A 22957-nucleotide genomic window follows, 5' to 3' on the forward strand; every position below is an offset into this window, starting at 1 on the left:
TTCAAAACACAGAAGAGTTTTTTTTTTCTTCTGTTGAACACAAAAGGAGATGCTTTGAAAAATGTTAAAAACCTGTAACTATTGACTTTCATAATATTTGTGTTTACTATTATGGAAGTGAGTGGTTACAGCATATTTCAAAATATCTTTGTAGCGAGTGGGCGGGGCTGAGAGCCGTGAGTACGAGATGAGGCTGGTGCTTGAGTGATAATGTGAAGCACCTGTGTCGTGCACAGGCCTCGAGTCCCAAGGAGGAGTTCTGGATTATAAAAAGAGGAGACACCGCAGTAGAAGATGAGAGAGGACCAGGCCTGGACACTTTGTTTTACTTTTGCTTCAGTTTGTTTTATTTTTTCATTATTAAAATCATTTAAAAGTCAAACTTTTAAATGATTTTAATTATGACAAAAATAAAACAGACTGAAAACTGAAAACAAAAGCTGAAAGCAAAAATAAAACAAAGTGTCCAGGCCTGGTCCTTTCTTGTCTTCCACTGCTGTCTCTCCTCTTGTAATCCAGAGCACCTCTGTGGGACTCATCCCATTCCCACGCCCCTGCCCACTCGCTACAATCTTTTTTTGTGTTGAACAGAATAAAGAAACTCCTTAAAGGTTTGAAACCACTTGAGGGCTAACAAAAAGTGAGTAAATTTTCATTTAAATTTTCATCAAACTATCAATTTAACAACTTGCTTAGAATCAATCCCATATAACTATAGTACCATGACCATTCCAAAATGCGTGATTATTTAAACATTTTTTTTTTTATTAAAATTTCAAATTTTTACAAAAGAGTTGAGCAGTTGAATGACCATAACGATCAAATTGACCACAAGTATTTCAGTGTCTGCTACTTTTTCCTGTGGCTTTGAATATACATGCCTATGTTGCCTAGATACTTTCTGATATCTTTCTGATAACAAGAACATCCCTTTTTGATGCCAAATAGTCCAGTAACTCAAACACAATTATAGAGAATGGAAATCTACGTCATAGTGAGTTGCGTTCTGCCGTGATTTCAGACACCCTGAGAAGAGCACAATGTAAATCAATGCAAATCACCACAGAAACAGACTCTTTTATAGTAATGGACCCTTTTCACAAGGCGCGTTTTGCATTTAACAGTAATCATAATCTTAAATCCCTTAAATTCTTATTTTAATGAAAAGGTATGAACATTTGTATGCATTTATGAATGTATTATATCATCTTTGCGTCAAATTACAAAAACAACTTACCACTTATGCGAGCTGTTTCTAATGCAGCATCTGTGTGGCTGAGAGTAAAATTGACGTTATTTTCTCCTCTTGCTGTCGCTGTCAGTTTCACACAATTTTTCCCCTTTTTCTGTAAGTCTTGATAACACCATCATGAGTTTTTCCTTAATTATTTCAGCAAATATTTGTTGTACTCTCCGATTCACTGCTCTCTAAGTTTAACCAACCATGATGCTACTGAGAAACCAGGAAATGTGAAAAGGGTCTTGTAGACAAACATAGAACAAACACTCTTTGTGTGTTTGAGAAGCTAAAAAAATATTCATTCCATAATGTTCAATCAATCTCCTGCGCTAAAGTGAAATTAGAGAAGCCAGGCACAGATTTAGAGGGAGCCGATGAAATAAATGAACCAGCTTATCTGTAGGTGACAGAGTATAAAAGAGCTGCTGCAAGAAAATATTCCCACATATGATTTTCTTCGTTTGTGATGTGAGTGTTTATAGTTTATTGCGGATCAGTGTATACTCAAATAATGTTTTTGCTATTTGTTCAAAATACTTATTTAAAATGAGCAGAAACACAATTCTTGAGGTTTTTTGGGGGGATAAATGAATTGTTTTATGTTTAATCAGCCTAAAATTGAAAAACTAATCGATTTGCATTGGGATGACATGAAGAGATTGTGTGGAACCCTGCTTTTTTACAGTATATATATATATATATATATATATATATATATATATATATATATATATATATATATATATATATATATATATATATATATATACACAGTTGAAGTCAGAATTATTAGCCCCCTTTGAATTTTTTTTTTTTTTGTTTTGTTTTCAAAATATTTAGCAAATTATGTTTAACAGAGCAAAGACAATTTTCACAGTATGCCTGATAATATTTTTTCTTCTTTTTTGTTTTATTTCGGCTAGAATAATAGGAGTTTTAAATTTTTTATCAACCATTTTAAGGTCAAAATTATTAGCCCCCTTAAGCAATTTTTTTGACTGTCTACAGAACAAACCATCATTATACAATAACTTGCCTAATTACCCTAACCTGCCTAATTAACCTAGTTAAGCCTTTAAATGTCACTTTAAGCTGTATAGAAGTGTCTTGAAAAATATCTAGTCAAATATTATTTACTGTCATCATGGCAAAGATAAAATAAATATGTTATTAGACATGAGTTATTAAAACTATTATGTTTAGAAATGTGTTGAAAAAAAAATCTCTCTGTTAAACAGAAATCGGGAAAAAAATATATACAGGGGGGTTAATAATTCTGACTTCAACTGTAAATGATACAATAGAGATCAATAGGATCTAGGTTCCCATGTCCCAAATTTCCATAATGCAATGTGCTGATGACACATTCCCATTCTCTATAACCCCGTGGGCATCCTTGATGTCAAAATGAATTCAAATCAACATCAAAAAACATGTCAAAAAGCTAATTGGTTTGACGTCAAAACCTTCACACATTGACTCCCTTTTGACCACCAAAATAGCGACACGTTACATATTACAATATAAGAAATGCTTTATTCATATGAAATTTTCCAAATGACCAATTTACTCTGGGTTTTGTGTCTAATGCATATAAACTAGCTGGATGTTAAAATGACATCAAATAGACATCTAACATTGGAGTCAAAAACAGTCCTGTAATGGATATTTGACATGTTTTAACCAGTTTTACATGGAATTTTGAGATCAAGGTACACAGCAAACAATTTTGTGGACATCTATTAGACATCTAAACATGGACAGTTTGGCTAAAACAAGGCTAAACTGTCAGTGAAAATATAAAAGATGTCTAAGAATAACCCAAAACTGGATTAGTCGTCAAATAGACAGATTAGACAGAATTTATATGTGAAGTCATCCATTTCTGTTTATTTGATGACTAGTCTATTTTTTGCCTATTCTTAGACGTCTATTAGATTTTCACTGACAGCCCAAATTTAGCCTTGTTTTAGCCAAGATGATTATTTAGACGCCTATTAGACATCTTTTAAAACAAAAATGCTTGCTGGATGGTCAGTTTACATCAAATCAAATCAAATTAGCTTTTTTACATGTTTTGTGATGTATTTTGACAAAGTTTCTTGCTGGATGGATATAATACAAAAATATTAACTTTTATGGCGCTGACTTCATAAAATATAACAACAGACTTTCAAAGAGCAATGCTAAAAACTGAATAGAAGCTTCAAATGTAAATAAAATGTTACAAAAATCTAATTCAGTCCAGTTTAATATGGAAGGTCAGAATGACTGTTATATTCACAGGATTAGTTCCACTGTCAAACAAAACTTGTACAAGCGTATTTCTAAATGGTCAGTTCTGTTGCTCAACACAACATTTAGACCCACAAATCAATGGCTTACAATTAATTCGCTCCTGACAGAAATGAATTCTAGTCACAGGCTTTCCACTGCATGTGTAGTCATTTATTTCTGTTTATTTGATGAGTAGTCCAGTTTTGGCCTATTCCTAGACGTCAATTAGATTTTCACTGACAGCCCAAATTTAGCCTTGTTTTAGCCAAGATGACTATGTTTAGACGTCTATTAGACATCTTTTAAAAAACAAAAAGTGATTGCTGTGTAGTCAGTATACATCAAATCAAATCAAATTAGCTTTTTGACATGTTTTGTGATGCATTTTGACAAAGTTTCTTGCTGGATGGATATAATACAAAAAATGTTATATTTTTAGGGTGCTGACTTCATAAAATATGACAACAGACATTCAAAGCTTAATACTAAATACTGAATAGAAGCTTCAAATGTAAATAAGATGTTAGAAAAATCTAATTCAGTCCATTTTAATATGAATGGTCAGAATGATTGCTATACTTACATGATTCTGGTAGTTCCATTGTCAAAAAAAACAAAAAAAAACTTGTACATGCGTATTTCTAAATGGCCAGATCTGTTGCTCAACACAACATTTAGACCCACAAATCAATGGCTTACAATTAATTCACTCCTTACAGAAATGAATTCTAGTCACAGGCTTCCCTACTTTGCATGTGTAGCGTAAGATGCAAACCTGCTTAGTATGCAGCTGTACAAAGCTAGTATGTGGAGGTAGACTCTATTATTAGAGGATAAATGACTGACTACAAATAGTAACTCAAAATCCTTTTCAGGTTTCCTTAATGTGTCTTTCCCCCGTAGCTATTTTCTGAGCGCGGAGGAGTCGCAGCAGAGCAGACACTTATACAGGTGGGTTCTGTCGCAAACGATACGTCTTTAAGGCTGTAATTGAGTATTTTATCATCACTGTCTAGAAATTCTGCACCTCTCTTGCTGTACTATGCATTTGCATCTAAATCAATCTCACTGCATTTGCACACACTGTTAGTAGGGCTGGGTGATATGACAAAAGTCTCATATCACGATAGAAGACATCTCATATCCTGATAACGATATACAGTGCCTAATATAACCGAGTAGATCCCCATTTTGAAAATGAATATTTTTATCCATTTCTCAGTGAATATAGGCAGTATGTTTTGGTGGATATTAAAAAAACAGTTTTATTAAACAGATACATTTATTAAAATAATATTTTAGTCATTAAAAATCTTTATAAATAAAGAGATTATACATTTAAATTCATACAACCTACAAAATTTCAACTAAATTTGATACATCTTGAATTTTGCTCTTTTTAAAGTTTTTATTTAATATTTTTCTAGAACATATAAATTTGGCTTGACTAGTTTTAGGATTGTTATCGTAAGTTATTTTGTTAGATAAGCTCCAAATTTGGCTTCAGTACTGATTATCTAATGCATACGCATAAATATAATATTGTAAAGCATCCCATAGAAAATATTAATTTAAATGAGAGATTTGTGGAGGGTGTACTCATATATGCTGAGCACTGTATGTCATGATATAGTTCTGTAAAAAAAAAAAAAAAAAAAAAATATATATATATATATATATATATATATATTAGGGGTGAGTTGAGACACTTACTCCACAAGATGAGATGAGACATAAGATTGGGTTAGCAAGAATGAGACAAGATGAGATTTTTACACTCTTTTTAAGAAATCGTCTTTTATTCTGAAAAAACTGAAAAAAAACACAAATTGCAAAACCTTTTAGGTGCTGTTTTAAAATCAACTTGTAATAAATGTTATTTTACTTCTATTTTAATGAATTCTAAAGAGCAAACACTGCTAAATATGTAGCTAATAGCCTGTGTGAATGAAAAATATTCAAAAATACTTTTTTTTCAAATTTTTAACATATATAAATAGAAAATAGATTTGTATTTAACTTAATAAAACTGATATGACTGATAGGATAGAGTTGTTTTAATGTAGTTTAATACCGCACGCAATTGAAAAAAAAAACTCAGCTTTTCCTAGACAGCTTAAACGTGTGTTCTGTGATGATAAAGGCAGATGTCTCGAGTCTCCGGGAGTTCAGTGTGTGTGTGTGTGTGTGTGTGTGTGTGTGTGTGTGTGTGTGTGTGTGTGTGTGTTTGTGTGTGTGTGTGTGTGTGTCTAACAGCCGTGTGTGTATGGCTTATCCTGTCGAAAAATGCAGCTAAATGTCCTACACAGGGGTAATAGTTTGAAAGCGGTGTTTACATGTTTGTGCACTTCAATAATGCGACAGAAATAGGAATACTCCACATGTCTTAATTTGATTTGTGTTCATGACGATTATTAAATTATGCATTTAAGCATATTTGAAGTGCTATTCCTTCTTATGGTTATGAACCATAATGTGTGAGGCTGCAGCTGTAGCCTCTTTTGGAGGCTACAGCTATATATATATATATATATATATATATATATATATATATATATATATATATATATATATATATATATATATATATATATATAATTTATATAATTTATATAATATAATATATATAATTTATATTTATACATAAGTTTTTTTTTTTACATTTTAAAGTATATACTTAGACAATTGCTAGCTCCAGAAAGTTGCCCCTACACTCAAAAAAATATTTTTGCTGCTTGTTCACCCACATGGAAAGAACTTATATAAACATATATGTTTTAATATAGGTTTTGATATAGGTATGGAAAATATGAGCTAGGCATCATGTATGACAGTTGCCAAAGTGAGATATGAGAGACATGTCTTGTATGTATATAGATAGGGCTTATTTGTGGATATAAAGAAGCTATACAGGATTAGCACCTGTATATGCACCTTCATTTTGCCTATATGTGGTATATATACACATATACAGCATATATATTATCATATACTGTATGCCCCTTTATACTGTATATAGGGTGACGCAGTGGCGCAGTAGGTAATGCTGTTGCCTCACATCAAGAAGGATTCGAGCTTCGGCTGGGTCAGTTGGCATTTCTGTGTGGAGTTTGCATGTTCTCCCTGCGTTCGCGTGGGTTTCCTCAGGGTGTTCCGGTTACCCCCACAGTCCAAAGACATGCGGTACAGGTGAATTGGGTATTCTAAAATTGTCCGTAGTGTATAAGTTTGAATGAGTGTGTATGGATATTTCCCAGAGATGGGTTGCAGCTGGAAAGGCATCCACTGCGTAAAACATGTGCTGGATAAGTTGGCAGTTCCTTCCACTGTGGCGACCCCGGATTAATAAAGGGACTAAGCTGAAAAGAAAATGTATGAATGAATACTGCATATTAGTTTCATATATGCACATATATCCTCATTTAGGTTCCATGTGGGCAAATCATCTAGCTGAATCAGCACAATTCTTGACTTTTTTGGGGGACAGCTTAATTGTTTTATGTTAAATCCACTTAAATTTGTAAAAATAATAATAATAATAATAATTAAGTTAACCAATATTTGTTGGGAAAAAATAAATGAATTGTGTGGAACCAAATTTTAGAACTTCAGATCAAATGTTTTAGTAAAAAATGTAGAAATATAAAACAAATTTAAATAAAATATGAAACAATAATTACATGGGTCCAATATACAAATAAAAAATATTGCTAAATAAAATGCCAAATTTACTGTAAACATACTTTCAAGATTGCAACTTTCTCACGATGCTGTTATTGATGTTTCTATCTACATCTTCATGATGTGTAATATTGCACTCATAATTTAAAGTAAAAAAAAGTACTGCCATAAACCATGTATTTTGGCATGATAAAAGTGTTGCATGCAGAACTGTTGCAAACAATTTGTTTGTGTTGAATTTAAACAAACAAATTAAGTTTAGTAATGTTCAACTTAATTTGTTTGTTTACATTCAACCAAAATAAATCGTTTACAACCTCTTAATGTAAAGAAATTGAGTAAATCCAAGGAATCATCTTTGAATAATTTTTTTCAGTGATATGAAATGACAGACTTTTGTCCATATGAAATTATTGTCATATTGCACAGCCCTAACTGTCTACAAGATATTTAACGTTTGATTATTTGGGATTTTGAGATGTCTGTGTTCTCGTCACATGTTGATGTCCTGTATCTGCATTGACGTTTGACTTTTTGATGTATGTTCATCAACGACTTGTACTGAAATCAATTAATTCCCACTGGTCTCCGTTTGAGATGCGTTTCGGGGACATTGGTGAAAATCCAATCGAGTTTTTTTCCCCTCTAGTGAGCTCCAGGCGAGAAGCCCAGCTAATTCATTTAACAGGAACGGCAGCTTAGAGAGAAGGAGAGCGAGGGGCAGAGAGAGATAGAGGAGGTTGAAAAGGAGACGGCGCTGCGACTCACAACCATTTAAAGGGTGTTCTCTAACCTTTGATTAATGCGTTAAGCCTCTCGCTTTCTCTCCGTGGGCCACAAGTTCTCATAGATTTTTTTTATTGAGAATATCCCCGCAATATGGCAAAAGTGCAGAGGTCCAGCGTTGGGCTTAAAGTAAGCGGATAATGGAAAAGCACCTCAGCATGTGTGTATCGTTTCAGGTCCAAAAGTCATTCAAAAACCTTTTTCGTTAATAGAAATGTATTCTTTTTCATTAAGGATGACAATTTAAATGATAGCAAAGATGTGTTTAGGGGATAATGTGTCTGTTGTGACTTGTTACTGTGTTGACTTCACTGTTAAGTTGAATTAATTTTTATAATTATTTTGATAGTTAATTTACTTCACTTAAACAAGTAAACACATTACTCTAAAGTGAAGTCAACTAATGACTTTTTACAGTGTGTTACAAAAATATTAGTGCTGGGAAAAGATTAATCGCATCCAAAATAATTTGTTTTATGTGTGTGTGATGGCTGTGTATATTTATTATGTACACTCAACAAATAATTTCTGCTGCTCGCTCAAACTACTATTTAAAATGAGCTGAATCAACACAATTCTTGAGTTTGTGGGATGGAACTTAATTGTTTTATGTTCAATCCACTTCAGTTTGTAAAAACAATTAAGTTAACTTAATCAAATTGCTATGGGACAACATGAAGGAATCGTGTGGAGCTCAGCATTTTTAAAGTGTGTCTATAAATATACACATGCATGCATATATTTGAGATAATGTTTATATTTATATGTAAAATAAGTCTATATGATACAAATTATATATAAATTAAAATCTCTATGTAACAAAATGTTTTGTATAGTTTCATTTTTCTGTGTTTCACATATACATGTTAATACATGCACTGTAAAACCCCTAAAAGTTAAGGTAACTCAAACCATTTGAGGAAACCAATAGCAGCAAACCATTTAAGTTCAAAAACTATTCCTAATGAGTACTGTGAACTTAATCCATTTGAGTAAACGAAGCAATTTGAGCACAGTAAAACCTGATAAATGAAAAGAACTCAAACCAACTGAGTACTGTAAAACCCAATAAGTTAAGGCAACTCAAACTGTTTGAGGAAAACGATTGCTACAAACCATTTGAGTTAAAAAATGAATCTATATGAGTACTGTGAACTCACTCCATTTAAGTTGAAGTAATGAGGTATTTAATTAACTGATTACCTTCAACACTGAGTTCAAAACTCTTTTCAAATGAGAAGAATTAACTTTCAGTACAACAGTTGGGTTTTACAGTGTAGACTTATATATTATGTTAAAACTTATTTTTAACATCTTAAAAACGTATTTTGAATGTGATTAATCATGATTAAGATTTGCCCATGCAGCACACAGAAAAAATTTTGTTTTGTTTTGAATTTTAGAATTTTATGATCTCCAGAGAATTCTGAAAAAGTGTCATGGATTCCACAAAAACAGCAACCGGCATTAGTTTTTAATATTATTATTATTGTTAATAATAATCATGTTAAAATATGTTAAAAATATGTTTCAATGTTAAAATTGATTAAAATAAATATTTTTTAATTCAGATTGTAATACTGTTTGACAGTATTACTGTTTTACTAAGTTTTTCAGCCACAAAAATGTAATCTTGATGTGCATAAGACACATCAAAAGTCCTCAGCAATTCCAGTTTCACTTTCTTTAGTCATCTAATGTTTGTTTGCGTCTAAACCTATCATTGGAAAACTAAATAAAGGACTTAAATTGCCATTTTAAATAGCACTTAATACTATATTCAGACTATATTGCAATTTTGAGCTGTTTTAGCTGAAAATAACTTCTGAAAACACATTGCCATTGTTTTGTTCTAAGATGTGCACCAGTACCATCACATGCCAAAAAAGTAGCAAAAATACATGCACGTCTTAAATGTAGTGAAAAGTAAATATCTTTCCAACCATTTCAGCACTTGAGTAAAGAGTGTGATTTTTAAGGTTTTCATGATATTGATTGGGCATTAAAATTGATAATAGTGTATAAAATAATGAAATGCATTCTTGTTGACTATAGCGTGGAGCTTGGGGGAGTATTTCATCGGCAGTGTCTGACGTGTAACCTGTTTGAGCGCTGCAGCTTCTTCAGAGCAGACTTCAGCCCCAATCAGACATACTTCACTCTCTATTGCTTGGGTAAAATCATTCAGTCTCTCCTCCACTGATGAGAACACACACACTTCGGCTGCTGCGTGCAGATGGCATATTTTTCATCCATGTCATATTTTGCAGGCCCTGGTGTCCCAAAGGTGACCATTCACAGCACGAGTGACCCTTTCAGTGAGTGGAATCAATATTTTCTCATTACAAGCTGTTATGTAGGCAGCCATGTGTAGCCTTGAGAAAGAAAGATTTTAATTGCTAAAGCAGCCTGTCAAAAAAAGCATGTGTTTCCTGTAAATACACCCTACTGAAATACTTTTACAGGAAATACTTATTTGTCTTATTTGTGTTTAATTTGATGGAATAAACATGGCCATTTTTCATTAAATAGCCTATTTATTCAATTTAAAAATATTTTATATTTATTCAACCTATGTAGGCTGTTAAGTTATATTTTATTTATTCATTTAAACTATATTAAATTATACAAAAATACAACCTTTATTTTACCATTCCTTTTGGCTTTAACAGTTTATGATAACGAGCCAAATTAAAGAACATTTAGCTGAGCTCTGTGAAAAGTTTGGGATGTAGGGCTACAGTCAAAAATGAAATACTAGAGCCATAACTGTGGCAAGTCGGCAATACTGTGTCTAAAACGAAACTATGGGCTCTATTTTGACGGTCCATGCGCAGAGCGCAAAACGCAGAGCGCAAACCTTTCAGGGCGTGTCAGAACGCATTTTTGCTAATTTACGGACGGGAAAATGCGCTTTTGTTGAGTTTATTTTCTTAATGAGTTATGGGTGTGTTTTGAGAATAAACCAATTAGAGTCTCATCTTCCATCACCTTTAAGACCCAGCTGCATCGCGCCAAGAGTGCATTCGCTATTTACAGGACGCAAAGTAAGTCTAAGTGGAAAAAATGAGCATTTCACAAGCAAACAGTTGGATAGGGAAACCTTTACGCACAGACATTAATTAGCCTATAAATAATTAATTTAGTTTAATAAGTGCAAAGAGTTGTTTCAAAACTATTTCTAAATTCAGTTCTAATTTCTAGCAAAGGAATAAATGAACAATAATGACCAAGTGTGGTCAAAATACTGAGTTATTTCCAAATACACCTGCCATGCCCCATATGGTCTAAAACCTGAAAGGTGGGCAAATCTAAGCTTGTTTTTAATAAAACAAATATAAATATGGATATAATAAATAATACTGCTAATAATAATAACATTATACAAAAGCAAATTGTTATGAATGAACTGAAAAAGCCTCCCGAGATGAAGAAGACATGAAAGCAGTGATTTTTCATATTTATGTAGGCTCGAAAATAATATGTTTTGTAATATTTTAATTCTTTATATTTATATCCTATATCTATTCTTATTATATCCTATATATATCCTTAATATTAAATTTTTTTCATATGTAAAGATATTTGCCTATTGCTCTCTTGTGTGTATTAAGCAGTGTGTAAGCGAGGCGCAACTCTGCGCCGGAGTTTAGACCGGGTTAGTTTTGGTCTAATGAAAAATCTATTATAGTTTCACCAGCGGTCCGCCTTAGAACGCCTTCCTTTTTAGACCAGAACGCCTATGGGCGCACAAATGAGCGCTAATACATTTGCTATTTAAACAGCGTAGCGCAACGCCTCAAAACGACTCTTACGCCAAGCTGAATCTACCAAAAGACTATTGCGCCGCGTCTTTCGCCACACTGCGCCGGGTGTATGATAGGGCCCTATATCTCTTATCAGAAAACAATAAACACAACTATCCCAGGCGCAGCATTGTATTAGATCTTAGCAAATATAAACAAAACATGAAGAAAACACCTCCACCTTCCATTGAGAAACAGTCACTTGTGGGCTTCGAGTGCTCCGCCTTTAGAATTGGCCATTACTGAAAATGAAGCTCGACTGCCCCCTACTTGTATTTCCTGAGTCAGAGAATTTCCCTGAGTTTTGCGGCTAACCGCGTTAATCATGGCATTCTGTTCCCTGAGAAGCGCATTACTAAAGGCCCCACCTGTATAAAGCAAAAAAAAAAATGTATATAGCAGTGTAAATGGCATTTAATATGAGACTTTTTTATTGCATTGCAATTATTATTATAATGCAAATTATGGTGACACGGTGGTGCAGTGGGTTGTACGATCGCCTCACAGCAAAAAGGTTGCTGCTTGGCGCCTCGACTGGGTCAGTCGTCATTTCTGTGTGGAGTTTGCTTTTCTCTCCGTGTTCGCGTGCGTTTCCTTCAGGTGCTCTGATTTCCCGCACAAGTCCAAAGACGTGTGGTATAGGTGAATTGGGTAAGCTAAATTGGCTGTAGTGTATGTGTGTTAATGAGTGTGTATGGGTGTTTCCCATTGATTGGTTGCAGCTGGCAGGGCATGCTCTGCGTAAAACATATGCTGGATAAGTTGGCGGTTCATTCTGCTGTGTAGACCCCTGATTAACAAAGGGACTAAGTTGAAAAGAAAATTAATGGATGAATAAATGAACAATGCAATTTGTCTGTTTTTTTGTGCTTATGTTTTTAAATGTTGCAGTTTTCAGTGTTTTAATTTATTTACTCAGTAATTTTTCCCTTTTTTTCCCGACAATGTTTTTATTTTATTTTGTTTTCAGTTTTTACACATTGAAATGCAGTTTAAAGTAAACTAAAAAAGAAAATGAATGAATGATTGAAACCGGAGCACTCAGAGAAAACCTTAATTTTAAAAAATTCAAATAAAGTCGAAAAAAAAAGGGAAATTTACTGGGTAAATAAATTAAATCACTGAAAACTGCAACATTTAAAAATATAAGACAGACAATTGATCTCAGAGCTGATTTTTCAGCGTTAGAGGTTTTAGTTTTACATGATCATTTTAGAAATCACTCTAATATGATCAGTTTCAGTTTCCTTTTTTGTCATTCAAAACATCACAGTAGATTCAATGTAAATCAGCTCTGAGATCACTGGAAAAAAACATTTAAAAATATATCAAAATAGCAAACATTGTCAATAAAAATGTTGCAATATACAGTATATTGCATATTTCACCAAGTTCTGTTTCACACATTTCTAAACATAATAGTTAACTAGATAACAGAATAGATAACTAGGTTAATTAGGCAAGTTAGGATAATTAGAAAAATAAAAAATATAGCTAATAATTTTGACCTTAAAATGGTTTTTAAAAAATGTAAAACTGCTTTTATTCTAGCTGAAATAAAACAAATAAGACTTTCTCCAGAAGAAAAAATGTTATAGGAAATACAGTGAAAATTTCTTGCTCTGTTTAACATCATTTCGGAAATATTTGAAAAAAGAAAATTCACATGAGTGCTAATCATTTTATTTTTCAACTGTATAATTATCAAAAATGCATAGGTTTACTTTAAAAGCACCCTAGTGAGTTATTGTAGAGTTTGTATTAGTATTTAAAAGTGTTGAATGGTGGCTTCTTGATTTTTTTATTGTTATTGTCTGCTTCTGTTGAAATCCTCTAAGGTGGTGAACCCATCTGCTTTTATGTCAGAAAATGTATTAAATTTTTGTGCTGCATTTGCAGGATACACTGTGGTGGAAGACAACAGCGTCCTCGCCATGTCTCTCGAAACCAAGCAGCTCCCTGAGACCCTTTACCACACACTTTCCTCCGACAACAGCGGTAAAAGATTTCTTAAGTAACTGATTACATTCCTGCTTTCAGCATAAATTGATCTCAACTTTACCAAGCCAACTAGATTTAGGAATCAATCAGGTAATTGTTTCGGTTTTGCTAATTGGATTGGTAAAGGTATGTTTTGCATGCACTCATTTGCATTTATAAATTGCAGATACATTGTACATCAGATCCCTTCACTATGCTTGTTTGTGCACGTGTGTGTGCGTGTGTGTTGCTGAGTGCCTTTAAAAAACCAACAGGCTCAAGGGAGCTCATTTGCCAGCGGTTAGAATATTGATGAGCTTTCTTGCTGTAGAAATGCCCGTTTGTTCTGTTCTAACTGCCTGTGCGAATAATTACAGACCTAGATGTGAAGATGTCCCTGCCCCCTGGATATGAAGGAAACCTGCATCCTCTCCTCATTATCATGTGAGTGTCTCCATTCACTTCACATTATGTCGCATAGGATCGAAATAAAAAGTAGAGGTGCGGTAATGTTTAAAAGGGTCACCAAGGATGCATTTGATGATTTTTTTAGTTTATATATATATATATATATATATATATTATTTATACAGGGTTCTCATGGGTCATGGAATTTCTGGAATATGATGTCTATTGGAGCTGCACAATATATCAATTCAACATCAATAATCATTTAGTTATTTAATGAATGCTTTTATATCTCAATATTATATTTTGTATATTATATAGACATATAGTCAGGGGCGGATTTGACCAATAAGCAAGGTAAGAGGCTGCTTAGAGCCCCAGGAAATCAATCAATTAATGAATCAATCAATCAATCCATCCATCCATCCATCTAAATTTATTTTAATTCATGTTTAATTAAAAAGTGGATGGTGCATATTTAATTAATTAATTAATTAATAAAAACACACTCAAAAATGTTCGTTTCTTCAAAGTTTTTTTTTTTAATTAACTGAAATGAAACAATTATCAAGATTTTTTTTGGGGGGGGGCAACTTAATTGTTTTAAGTTAAATCCACTTAAATTTGTTAAGTTAACTTAATTTGTGTTGGGACAGTATGAATGAATTGTGTGGAACCCTGCATTTGTTACTGTGTATAGTGGATATTTAGTCTTTTGAAATCAACTTAATGGCCGCTTCCCAAATAAGTTTTAATTTATATGAACAAATCGTACTCGTTGTGATATATATACACTACTTGTCTTGTCACCTATCCAAGTTTTAGGAACAACAAATAATAACTTGACTTCTAGTCATTTGTCTGATCATTTGGCACCAGAAGTGTCTTATATGAAAGGCAAAGGCTTCTAGATTACACTTATTTTACCAAAATAAAGTATGATCATGCCTTGATTGTGAATTATTTAATTAGGACAGTAAGGTCTGACTTAGACCTTAGACCAGTGGTGCTTAACCTTGCTCCTGGAGATCGACTTTCCAACAAAGTTCAGCTCCAACTCAAACATCACCATCAACCAATGGTGATGATCAAACACACCTGAACCAATTAATTAGGACCCGAACAGCACTTGATAATCACAGCCAGGTGTGTTTGATTTGGGTTGCAACTGAAATCTGCAGGAAGGTAGATCTTCAGTTGGTCACACCTGCCTTAGACAAATTTATTTTCACTTTAACAGAAATAATGTACAGTATAGAATATAAAGTCATGCTGCAGAGAAAAAAGAATGAATATTGTGTATGACTCCCATGAGCTTGGAGGACTGCATCCATACATTTCTGCAATGACTCAAAATTACTAATTAATAAAGTCATCAAGAATGGCAAAGAAAGCGCTCTTGCAGGACTCCCAGAGTTCACCAAGATTCTTTGAATTCGTCTTCAATGCCTCCTCCTCCATCTTACCACAGAGATGCACAATAATGTTTATGTGTGGTGACTGGGCTGGCCAATCTGGGAGCACCTTGACCTTCTTTGCTTTTAGGTACTTTGATGTGGAGGTTGACGTATAAGAAGGAGCGCTATCCTGCTAAAGAATTTGCCCTCTTCTGTGGTTTGTAATGTAATGGGCAGCACAAATGTCTTGATACCTCAGGCTGTTGATGTTGCCATCCACTCTGCAGATCTCTTGCACACCCCCATACTGAATGTAACATGATTTTTCCCCAAACCATGATTTTTCCTTCACCAAACTTGACTGATTTCTTTGAGAATCTTGGGTTCATGTGGGTTCCAATAGGTCTTCTGCTGTATTTGTGATGATTGGGATGCAGTTCAACAGATGATTATTTATTTAGAGAGTTATTATTTTTTGCTTTTACAACTGGGGTCGACAACAAGACTTTTGTCAGGTAGTATACAGTAAAACAGATTTTGGAAAAACATTTATGAAACATTTTTAAATTAGCAATTTTTTTAGTCCCCATAATGTTGTTTTTATTCTATTTTTCTTTAATCTTGTTTTCTTCATGGTGAAATTAAGCATATATCCTTAGCAACAACAGCTCTCAAACATGAATCAGAATGTTTGAAAGATGTTATTACTCTGAAGGCATGCTTCATTTCACAATCAAGAACATCTGAAATTAATTTAGCTGCACTTAATAATGAAACATGATTGTTCTTGTCTTTCTGAATTTATTCAAGTTAAATTATGCATCCCATAAACCAATGCACTCAGATTGACCTTACACTTGTGACGAATGAACCAGGATTAATACTAATTACTACTTTTAAACATCTGTTTAACTCATTATTAGATTCACTTTTAAAACTCTATACAAAATGAGAGCAAGACTGCAAAACCGCTGCATTTATGCAGTGTTAGAAGGTCATGTGACAAGAGTAAAGCATGCTACAGCTTAAACCTTATGCTGCTTACTAAGTAATAAGCCGGTGTTGCATTCAGAAACAAAACTCGTGCTGAGCGTCTTGACAGTGATAAAGCAGCCATGATTTCCAATACACCAAACCTAATCCTAAAACTTCAAGATTACTTAAAACTTCCTTTGCAAGCTCTGGTAACTCCTTGTGGAAATGCAAATCTAGTTAATGCTCTCCCTTCGCCGCAGTTGGTTAGGCTCCATGATTTATGAATGCTGCCTTATTAATAAGCGGTATGCACACGCTCGATTGAGATTCAAGAAGCATCTAGCAAGTGTGAACACATTTACAGAATGAAGATCCCTGTGCTTAATGTCTTTTTAATCCACAGCATGAAATGATCTGCCATAGGGCTGCACAATATATCGTTTCAGCATTGATATCGCAATGTATCACAATATAATATATGATATTGTTTGTATTATAATTTATCATTTGCCTGTGTTTTTGAGGTCTGTGACTGTAAGAGAATAAAAAAATTATTCATGCATAAAAAAAATACCGTTTGTAACTTTAATAAGGATTTTGAATTATTTTAATCTTTATTATTCAATTACTATACCTCTTAGAACTGTTAGACTGAAAAATAATTTCAATTTAGGGCTAGTAATCAGGTAAATTGGTTAAATGCTGTGATTCAAAACCGGTGATTTCAACGTATTTCAACAAGACAATGCAAAACCACATTCAAAGTCCTGGCTGCAGAAGAAGAGGATACATACTGTACTTGACTGGCCTGCCTGCAGTCCCGACCTGTCTCCAATAGAGAATGTATGGTGCATTTTAAAGCGCAAAATGCGACAACAAAGACCCTATACTGTTGTCCACCTTAAGACTTGTTTGCAGGAAGAATGGAATAAAATTACACCTGAAACACTTCATACATTTTTTTTATTATTTTCATCTTTTTTATTCAATTACTATAGCTGTTAAACTCAGAAAATGATACAATTTAAATTTAGGGCAATTTAGGGCTAGCAATTTAGTAAATTGGTTAAATAATGATGTGATTTGAAACAGGTGATGTCAACATATTTCAACAAGACAATGCAAAACCACATACTGCACACATTACAAAGTCCTGGCTGCGAAGGTTAAAGTTAATTGACTGGCCTGCCTGCAGTCCCGACCTGTCTCCAATAGAGAATGTGCGGTGCATTTTTGAAGTGTAAAATGCGACAACGAAGACCCCATACTGTTGCCCACCTTAAGACTTGTTTGCAGAAAGAATGGGACAAAATTACACCTGAAACACTTCATCACTTGGTGTTTTCAGTCCCTAAATGTCTTTTAAATGTTGTGAAAAAAAGTGATTAAAAGTGATAAATGCTTTACTGTTCCAACTTTTATTAAAATGTGTTGCAAAACCAAAATTGGAATAGGTGCTTATTTTGAAAAATCATGAGGAACACATTAAATTATGTTTGTTGCATTGTCTGCAATGAAATACAAGTCAAAGTCAATTTAGAAATCACTACTTTCTTTTTTTATTTGTGGTTTCCATACTGTCCCACCTTTTTCTGATTTGTGGTTGTATACTACAGAATAACAAAATATTGCAATGTTAGATTTTTCCAGTATCGTGTTGACACCAGTTATCCATCTTTTTTTCTTCTCCGCACCTGTAGTGACAGTATTCCAGGCAGGCCGTCAGTAACGGAGGAGTTTGCCCTGGGCTGGCCGGAGGTTTTGTCCAGTATGCATGGAGTGGCTCTTGCTTGGATCGATAGCAGAAGCAGAATCTCACAGACACAAAAAAGCAGCACGCTAGACCCTCGCAAGCTGGGTTCACTCCGCATTAAAGACAAGCTCGGAGTCGTGGAGTGAGTCATTCTCTGTTTTCAGTTATTAAGAAGAATACATGTAATAGAAAAGTCATTTTGTGTATTACGCTGTGAAAAATATTTGATTAGGAAATGCTTTATGCTCTAAAGCAGGTACTAAGAGTTCTTTGGTATTTTGTTGAACGCTTGCTTGGCTAATTTAATTTAACCTACTTCTTGCTCAAGGCAAAAAAAAAGGCAATGTTTATGTCTCTGCAGAGTTAATGCATTGGCTGCTTATAAAACAGCAGTCATTTATCATAACTGCTAAATGTCACCGTGAAATTTGCATGTTTTGTTGCAGGTGGTTAATGAAGCTGCCGTACATCGACGCCAAAAGAATTGCAGTGTATGGAAAGGTAAAATACACAATGTGAAAATCAAAAGTTGAAGCTCTGGAATGTGATTTGATTGTGTACAGCAGCTTTTTAACCCTTGTGAATTGTTCAGATTTGTTATGTTTGTGGCTGTTTTTACCCCATTGACTTCCATTTCCACAGTTATTATGACTTTTTTTACATATTCCCAACAGGGAAAACCAGCAACACTCTAGAATGCATAATTATATGGTGTCATGGCTTTGCAATGCAAAAATGTCATTATAATGGAAGCCAATAGGGCAAAAACAGCCACTAACATAATGAAAGGGTAGTCAATTTGCCCAGAGTGTATTGTTGAGGTTTTTTTTTTAATATTTATTATGCATTATTCATATGGATTTTTCCAAAATATGTGTCAAAATAAGATTTTCCAACAAAAGTCATTCTATTTGCTAAAACAGAGAACGTTCTGTCCAAATTAAGACTCAAAATGATCGCAGAGTGGATGAAAAAATCCCCAACAGCACACAAACGAGAGGATATGTTTTGTATTAAATGAGAATTAAAGGTTTCAGTTATGTTATAGGTTATAGTTTTGTTATAAATACACATATAGTGAAGATGACGGTCATATAACTATGAAGCTACACGACGCCTCAACATTACGGCTCTCTGTTAAGTTGATAATATTAAAATGAAAATAGGCAGTTCCTTAAATCATGTTTTCATTTGTTTCACATGTTAAGAAAGTGAAACAATGTAGCCAGGATGATGTAAATAAGGTTATAAAGTACACTGTTCTTTTTGAAGATTTACCCCTGTCCTCAGGAGTCTTTTTTCATATCAAACTTGCAAAGTCAGAACTTACAAGAAGAAGATGTAGGACTGAACTGTGTGTAGGCTACTTAATACTGAGGAAAAAGCCCCAATCACATGTCGTTTTCAGATGTCTCCGTTTTCCTCCATCTACACTAACATGGAGCAGCAGTGTTTTAGAATGAAAACGGCCTCCCCAGCGTTTTCAAAACGCTCCGTTTTTGGCACTCGAAAACTCTGGCATAGTGTGCACGGATGGCATAACCGCAGCAAAACTTATGCGTCTTAAACCTAAAACGTATTAGTGTAAACGGTGCCTTAATCAGCACCCTTGTTTAGTAGTCAGTGCACTTATTAGGGTGTCAACCACTTTAAGTGCTGTCTCAGTCGCAATCTTCTTCTAGTACACTGAAAAATTTGTGCCCTGAGAAGTTCCAAAAAATCTGGGTGCATCTATAAGCTCAATGCACCCTTAACGGCCCAGTGAAAATAAAATGTTTTTTTAGATGTTAGCATCAGTATGATCGATTTAAGGATATCTATTAGCTAGTGTGCTACAAAACAGGGACAAAATTCATGTTTAGAAGATAGAAAACTGATATAAAAATACAAAGCTTGCAGTTTGACTTCCGTCTGAATAGATCAACGTTTTTTATTCAGGTCACTCTCACTGGCAGAGCTGTGATAAAACGAAACGCTATTGGCTGTTTTTTAAATAAAAAAAGGGAGGAGCTACTCAATGTCCCACCCTCTCTTCATGTTTCAGTTGAGATTATGCCAAACATTAAATAAAAATGCACATTTCAAAGCACTTCGCAGGACCTTTAATGGAAGTTCAGTATGAATCACATGACCCAAATAATCAGAGAGAGAGCAGAATAATGAGAGAGAGCTTTCTAAAAACAATCTGTTATTTACTTATTTTTACCTTGAGCGAACATAACTAGATTGGTTAGGAAAAATGTAGCAAACATTTATAATTGTTTGTTGGTTGAAATGTTGCTGGTATATGAAACTATTAAATTATTTAGCTATAATGTACTTTTAAAATCTCAGTAAAATAAGTATATGACTATTAGTTCTGCTGTGGTTTTTAAATTACAGTTTTGATGATGCACAATGAGAACGTTCCTAGTCCATAAACAAAATGGACTAGTGTTCACAGCACCTAAACGTACAAGTATTTTTTGAGTGTAGTAAGACTGACTTGATTATATTAGGTGTGTTCAACATGAAGCACAGCTGCAGTCGGTGATCAACTAGATTAGCCGAGTGCAGGCGGGGTGAAAACGGACTGTCAAGCCGGACAGCTTGGACACTTCGGGGCTCAAAGTTTCTGCAGTCATGATGACTGATCAAATGGGGTCATTATCATTTTTGTTTTTATTAATACAACAACAACAAAAAATACTAATAAAACAGAAAAAAGTCTCTACAAACTGCAGTTCATTTTTTTAAAATAAGGGAATTATTAATTAAATATATAACAAATGCATAAGAGAAATAAGGGGAAATGAGAGGGTAATATAAACATAAAAATGAATAAGCCTACTAAATACAAAGCAATAAGCACAAATTCTAGTAGTTTAAACATCACTCTAAGTTAATACTTTTTGTTTGAATATGCTAAAAAGGGGTATACATTTATTTATATTTATAGATATAAAACTTTCCAATAAATATTAATGTAAAACCCAAAACAAGGTGTTTTGATTAAGTCTGAAACAATAATTTAGATTTTTTTGGATAATGAAAACATTTTCAAAAAAGCACTTTAATCCAAAAAGATTGAACAAAAGGACATTCCTAAAATAAGTGTATTATAATTATTTTATAAATATTTAATGAAATGAAATGAACTTAATTTGTCAAGAAATCTTTAGTGTGGCAGGATCAATGATGATAATATTGTTTTATTACAAGTCTCACAGACTTATTTGAGTTATTTAGGTTATTTACTAAGATATATCATTTAAAGCGTTTATGGAGCTGAATGCAGTTAATAGTCTTTATAAAAAAGGTTAAAAATAACCCTGTGCAATCAAGCCAGCCTTTATAACCAAATTATTTAGCAAAACATGATTACTGCAGTAAAATAGTTGTGGTCTTTTAATAAGCATGATGTGTACAAGATAGAGAGAGTATGAAAAGTGAATTGTTTGTTTTGACATTTGTAAATCAGAATGAAACACATGTGGTTGTTGTCATGTGGTGAACTCGGCCAATCGTGTAATATCGGTGTCGTCATCAGAGCTCGTGCAGTCACTCTTCAGATGCTGCACAGTCTGAATCAGTCATCTGATCTCGGAGCCTTGTTGCGGTACTTTAATGCCACATGTGACAGTCACATGGCGTCAGCGCAACATCAGTCCGGACAAAATTTTCTAACCAGTATGCACCTCTTTAAGACAGATTTCAATCGATCAGGGCAGCGCTGCATGAAGTCGAACGCACCTATTTGTGGTATTTTAGGTTCATGTGGAGTGGGTGCAGCTTAATATTCATTCATATATTCATTTTCTTTTCGACTTAGTCACTTTATTAATCCGGGGTCGCCAAAGCGAAATTTACAGCAAACTTATCCAGCCCGTTTTACAACGGTATGCCCTTCTAGCCGCAACCCATCTCTGGGAAACATTCATACACACTCACTCACACTCATACACTAGGGACAATTTAGCCTACCCAATTCACCTGTACCGCATGTCTTTGGACTGTGGGGGAAACGGGAGCACCCGGAGGAAACCCACGCGAACGCAGGGAGAACATGCAAACTTCACAATTATATAGAATTATTTTATAGATCACTTTGGGTAGTTTTAACACTGATAAATTCATGGGTCTATATTGTTAGATTTCACTGTGTTTGGCTTAACCGTTCTCTGGTGGCTCACCAATATATTAGATGACTCTAAAACTGTCAGACTCCTGTGTCATGTGATCTTCCCCCATGTTTCCATGCTCCATGTGTGTTTATTTGTATTACGTGACCCCTTTGCTCTAGGTCCCACCGTTTGGTAATGTTCCATGGTACTCACCTGTGTTCCTCCCCTGTATGTAGTCAATCCTATCATATCCCTTGTATTTAAGTCCTCATGTTCAGTTTAGAATACTAAAATGGTATGATACTTGTCTGGTATTCTAAGTTACGTTCTGTCTACACCCCATGTCATTCCTGATTCTCCTGTGTTTCCTATGTCCTTCTTGTGAGTGTTTGTAAATAAGTCTACGGGCCCTATCATACACCCGGCGCAGTGTGGCGAAAGACGCGGTGCAATAGTCTTTTGGTAGATTCAGCTTGGCGTAAGAGTCGTTTTGAGGCGTTGCGCTACGCTGTTTAAATAGCAAATGTATTAGCGCTCATTTGTGCGCCCAT

At 34.1% G+C, this 22957-nt stretch overlaps 1 protein-coding gene across 10 annotated transcripts in view; it reads left to right on the forward strand.

Annotated features, from left to right (window-relative positions):
- Positions 1–22957, forward strand: part of LOC101886435 (inactive dipeptidyl peptidase 10) — a 126826-nt gene that overhangs the window by 96020 nt on the left and 7849 nt on the right. For all 10 annotated transcript variants that reach the window (XM_087307535.1, XM_087307532.1, XM_087307541.1 and 7 more), the window contains 7 exons: positions 4421–4468; positions 10040–10158; positions 10255–10302; positions 13690–13788; positions 14148–14214; positions 18251–18445; positions 18750–18804. In XM_087307535.1, the coding sequence (XP_087163661.1) occupies positions 4421–4468; positions 10040–10158; positions 10255–10302; positions 13690–13788; positions 14148–14214; positions 18251–18445; positions 18750–18804 (631 nt within the window). The remainder of the gene's footprint in view (positions 1–4420; positions 4469–10039; positions 10159–10254; positions 10303–13689; positions 13789–14147; positions 14215–18250; positions 18446–18749; positions 18805–22957) is intronic.

Source organism: Danio rerio, chromosome 23, assembly GCF_052040795.2.
Source record: "Danio rerio strain M-AB ecotype USA chromosome 23, GRCz13ab, whole genome shotgun sequence".
Lineage (NCBI taxonomy): Eukaryota > Metazoa > Chordata > Actinopteri > Cypriniformes > Danionidae > Danio > Danio rerio.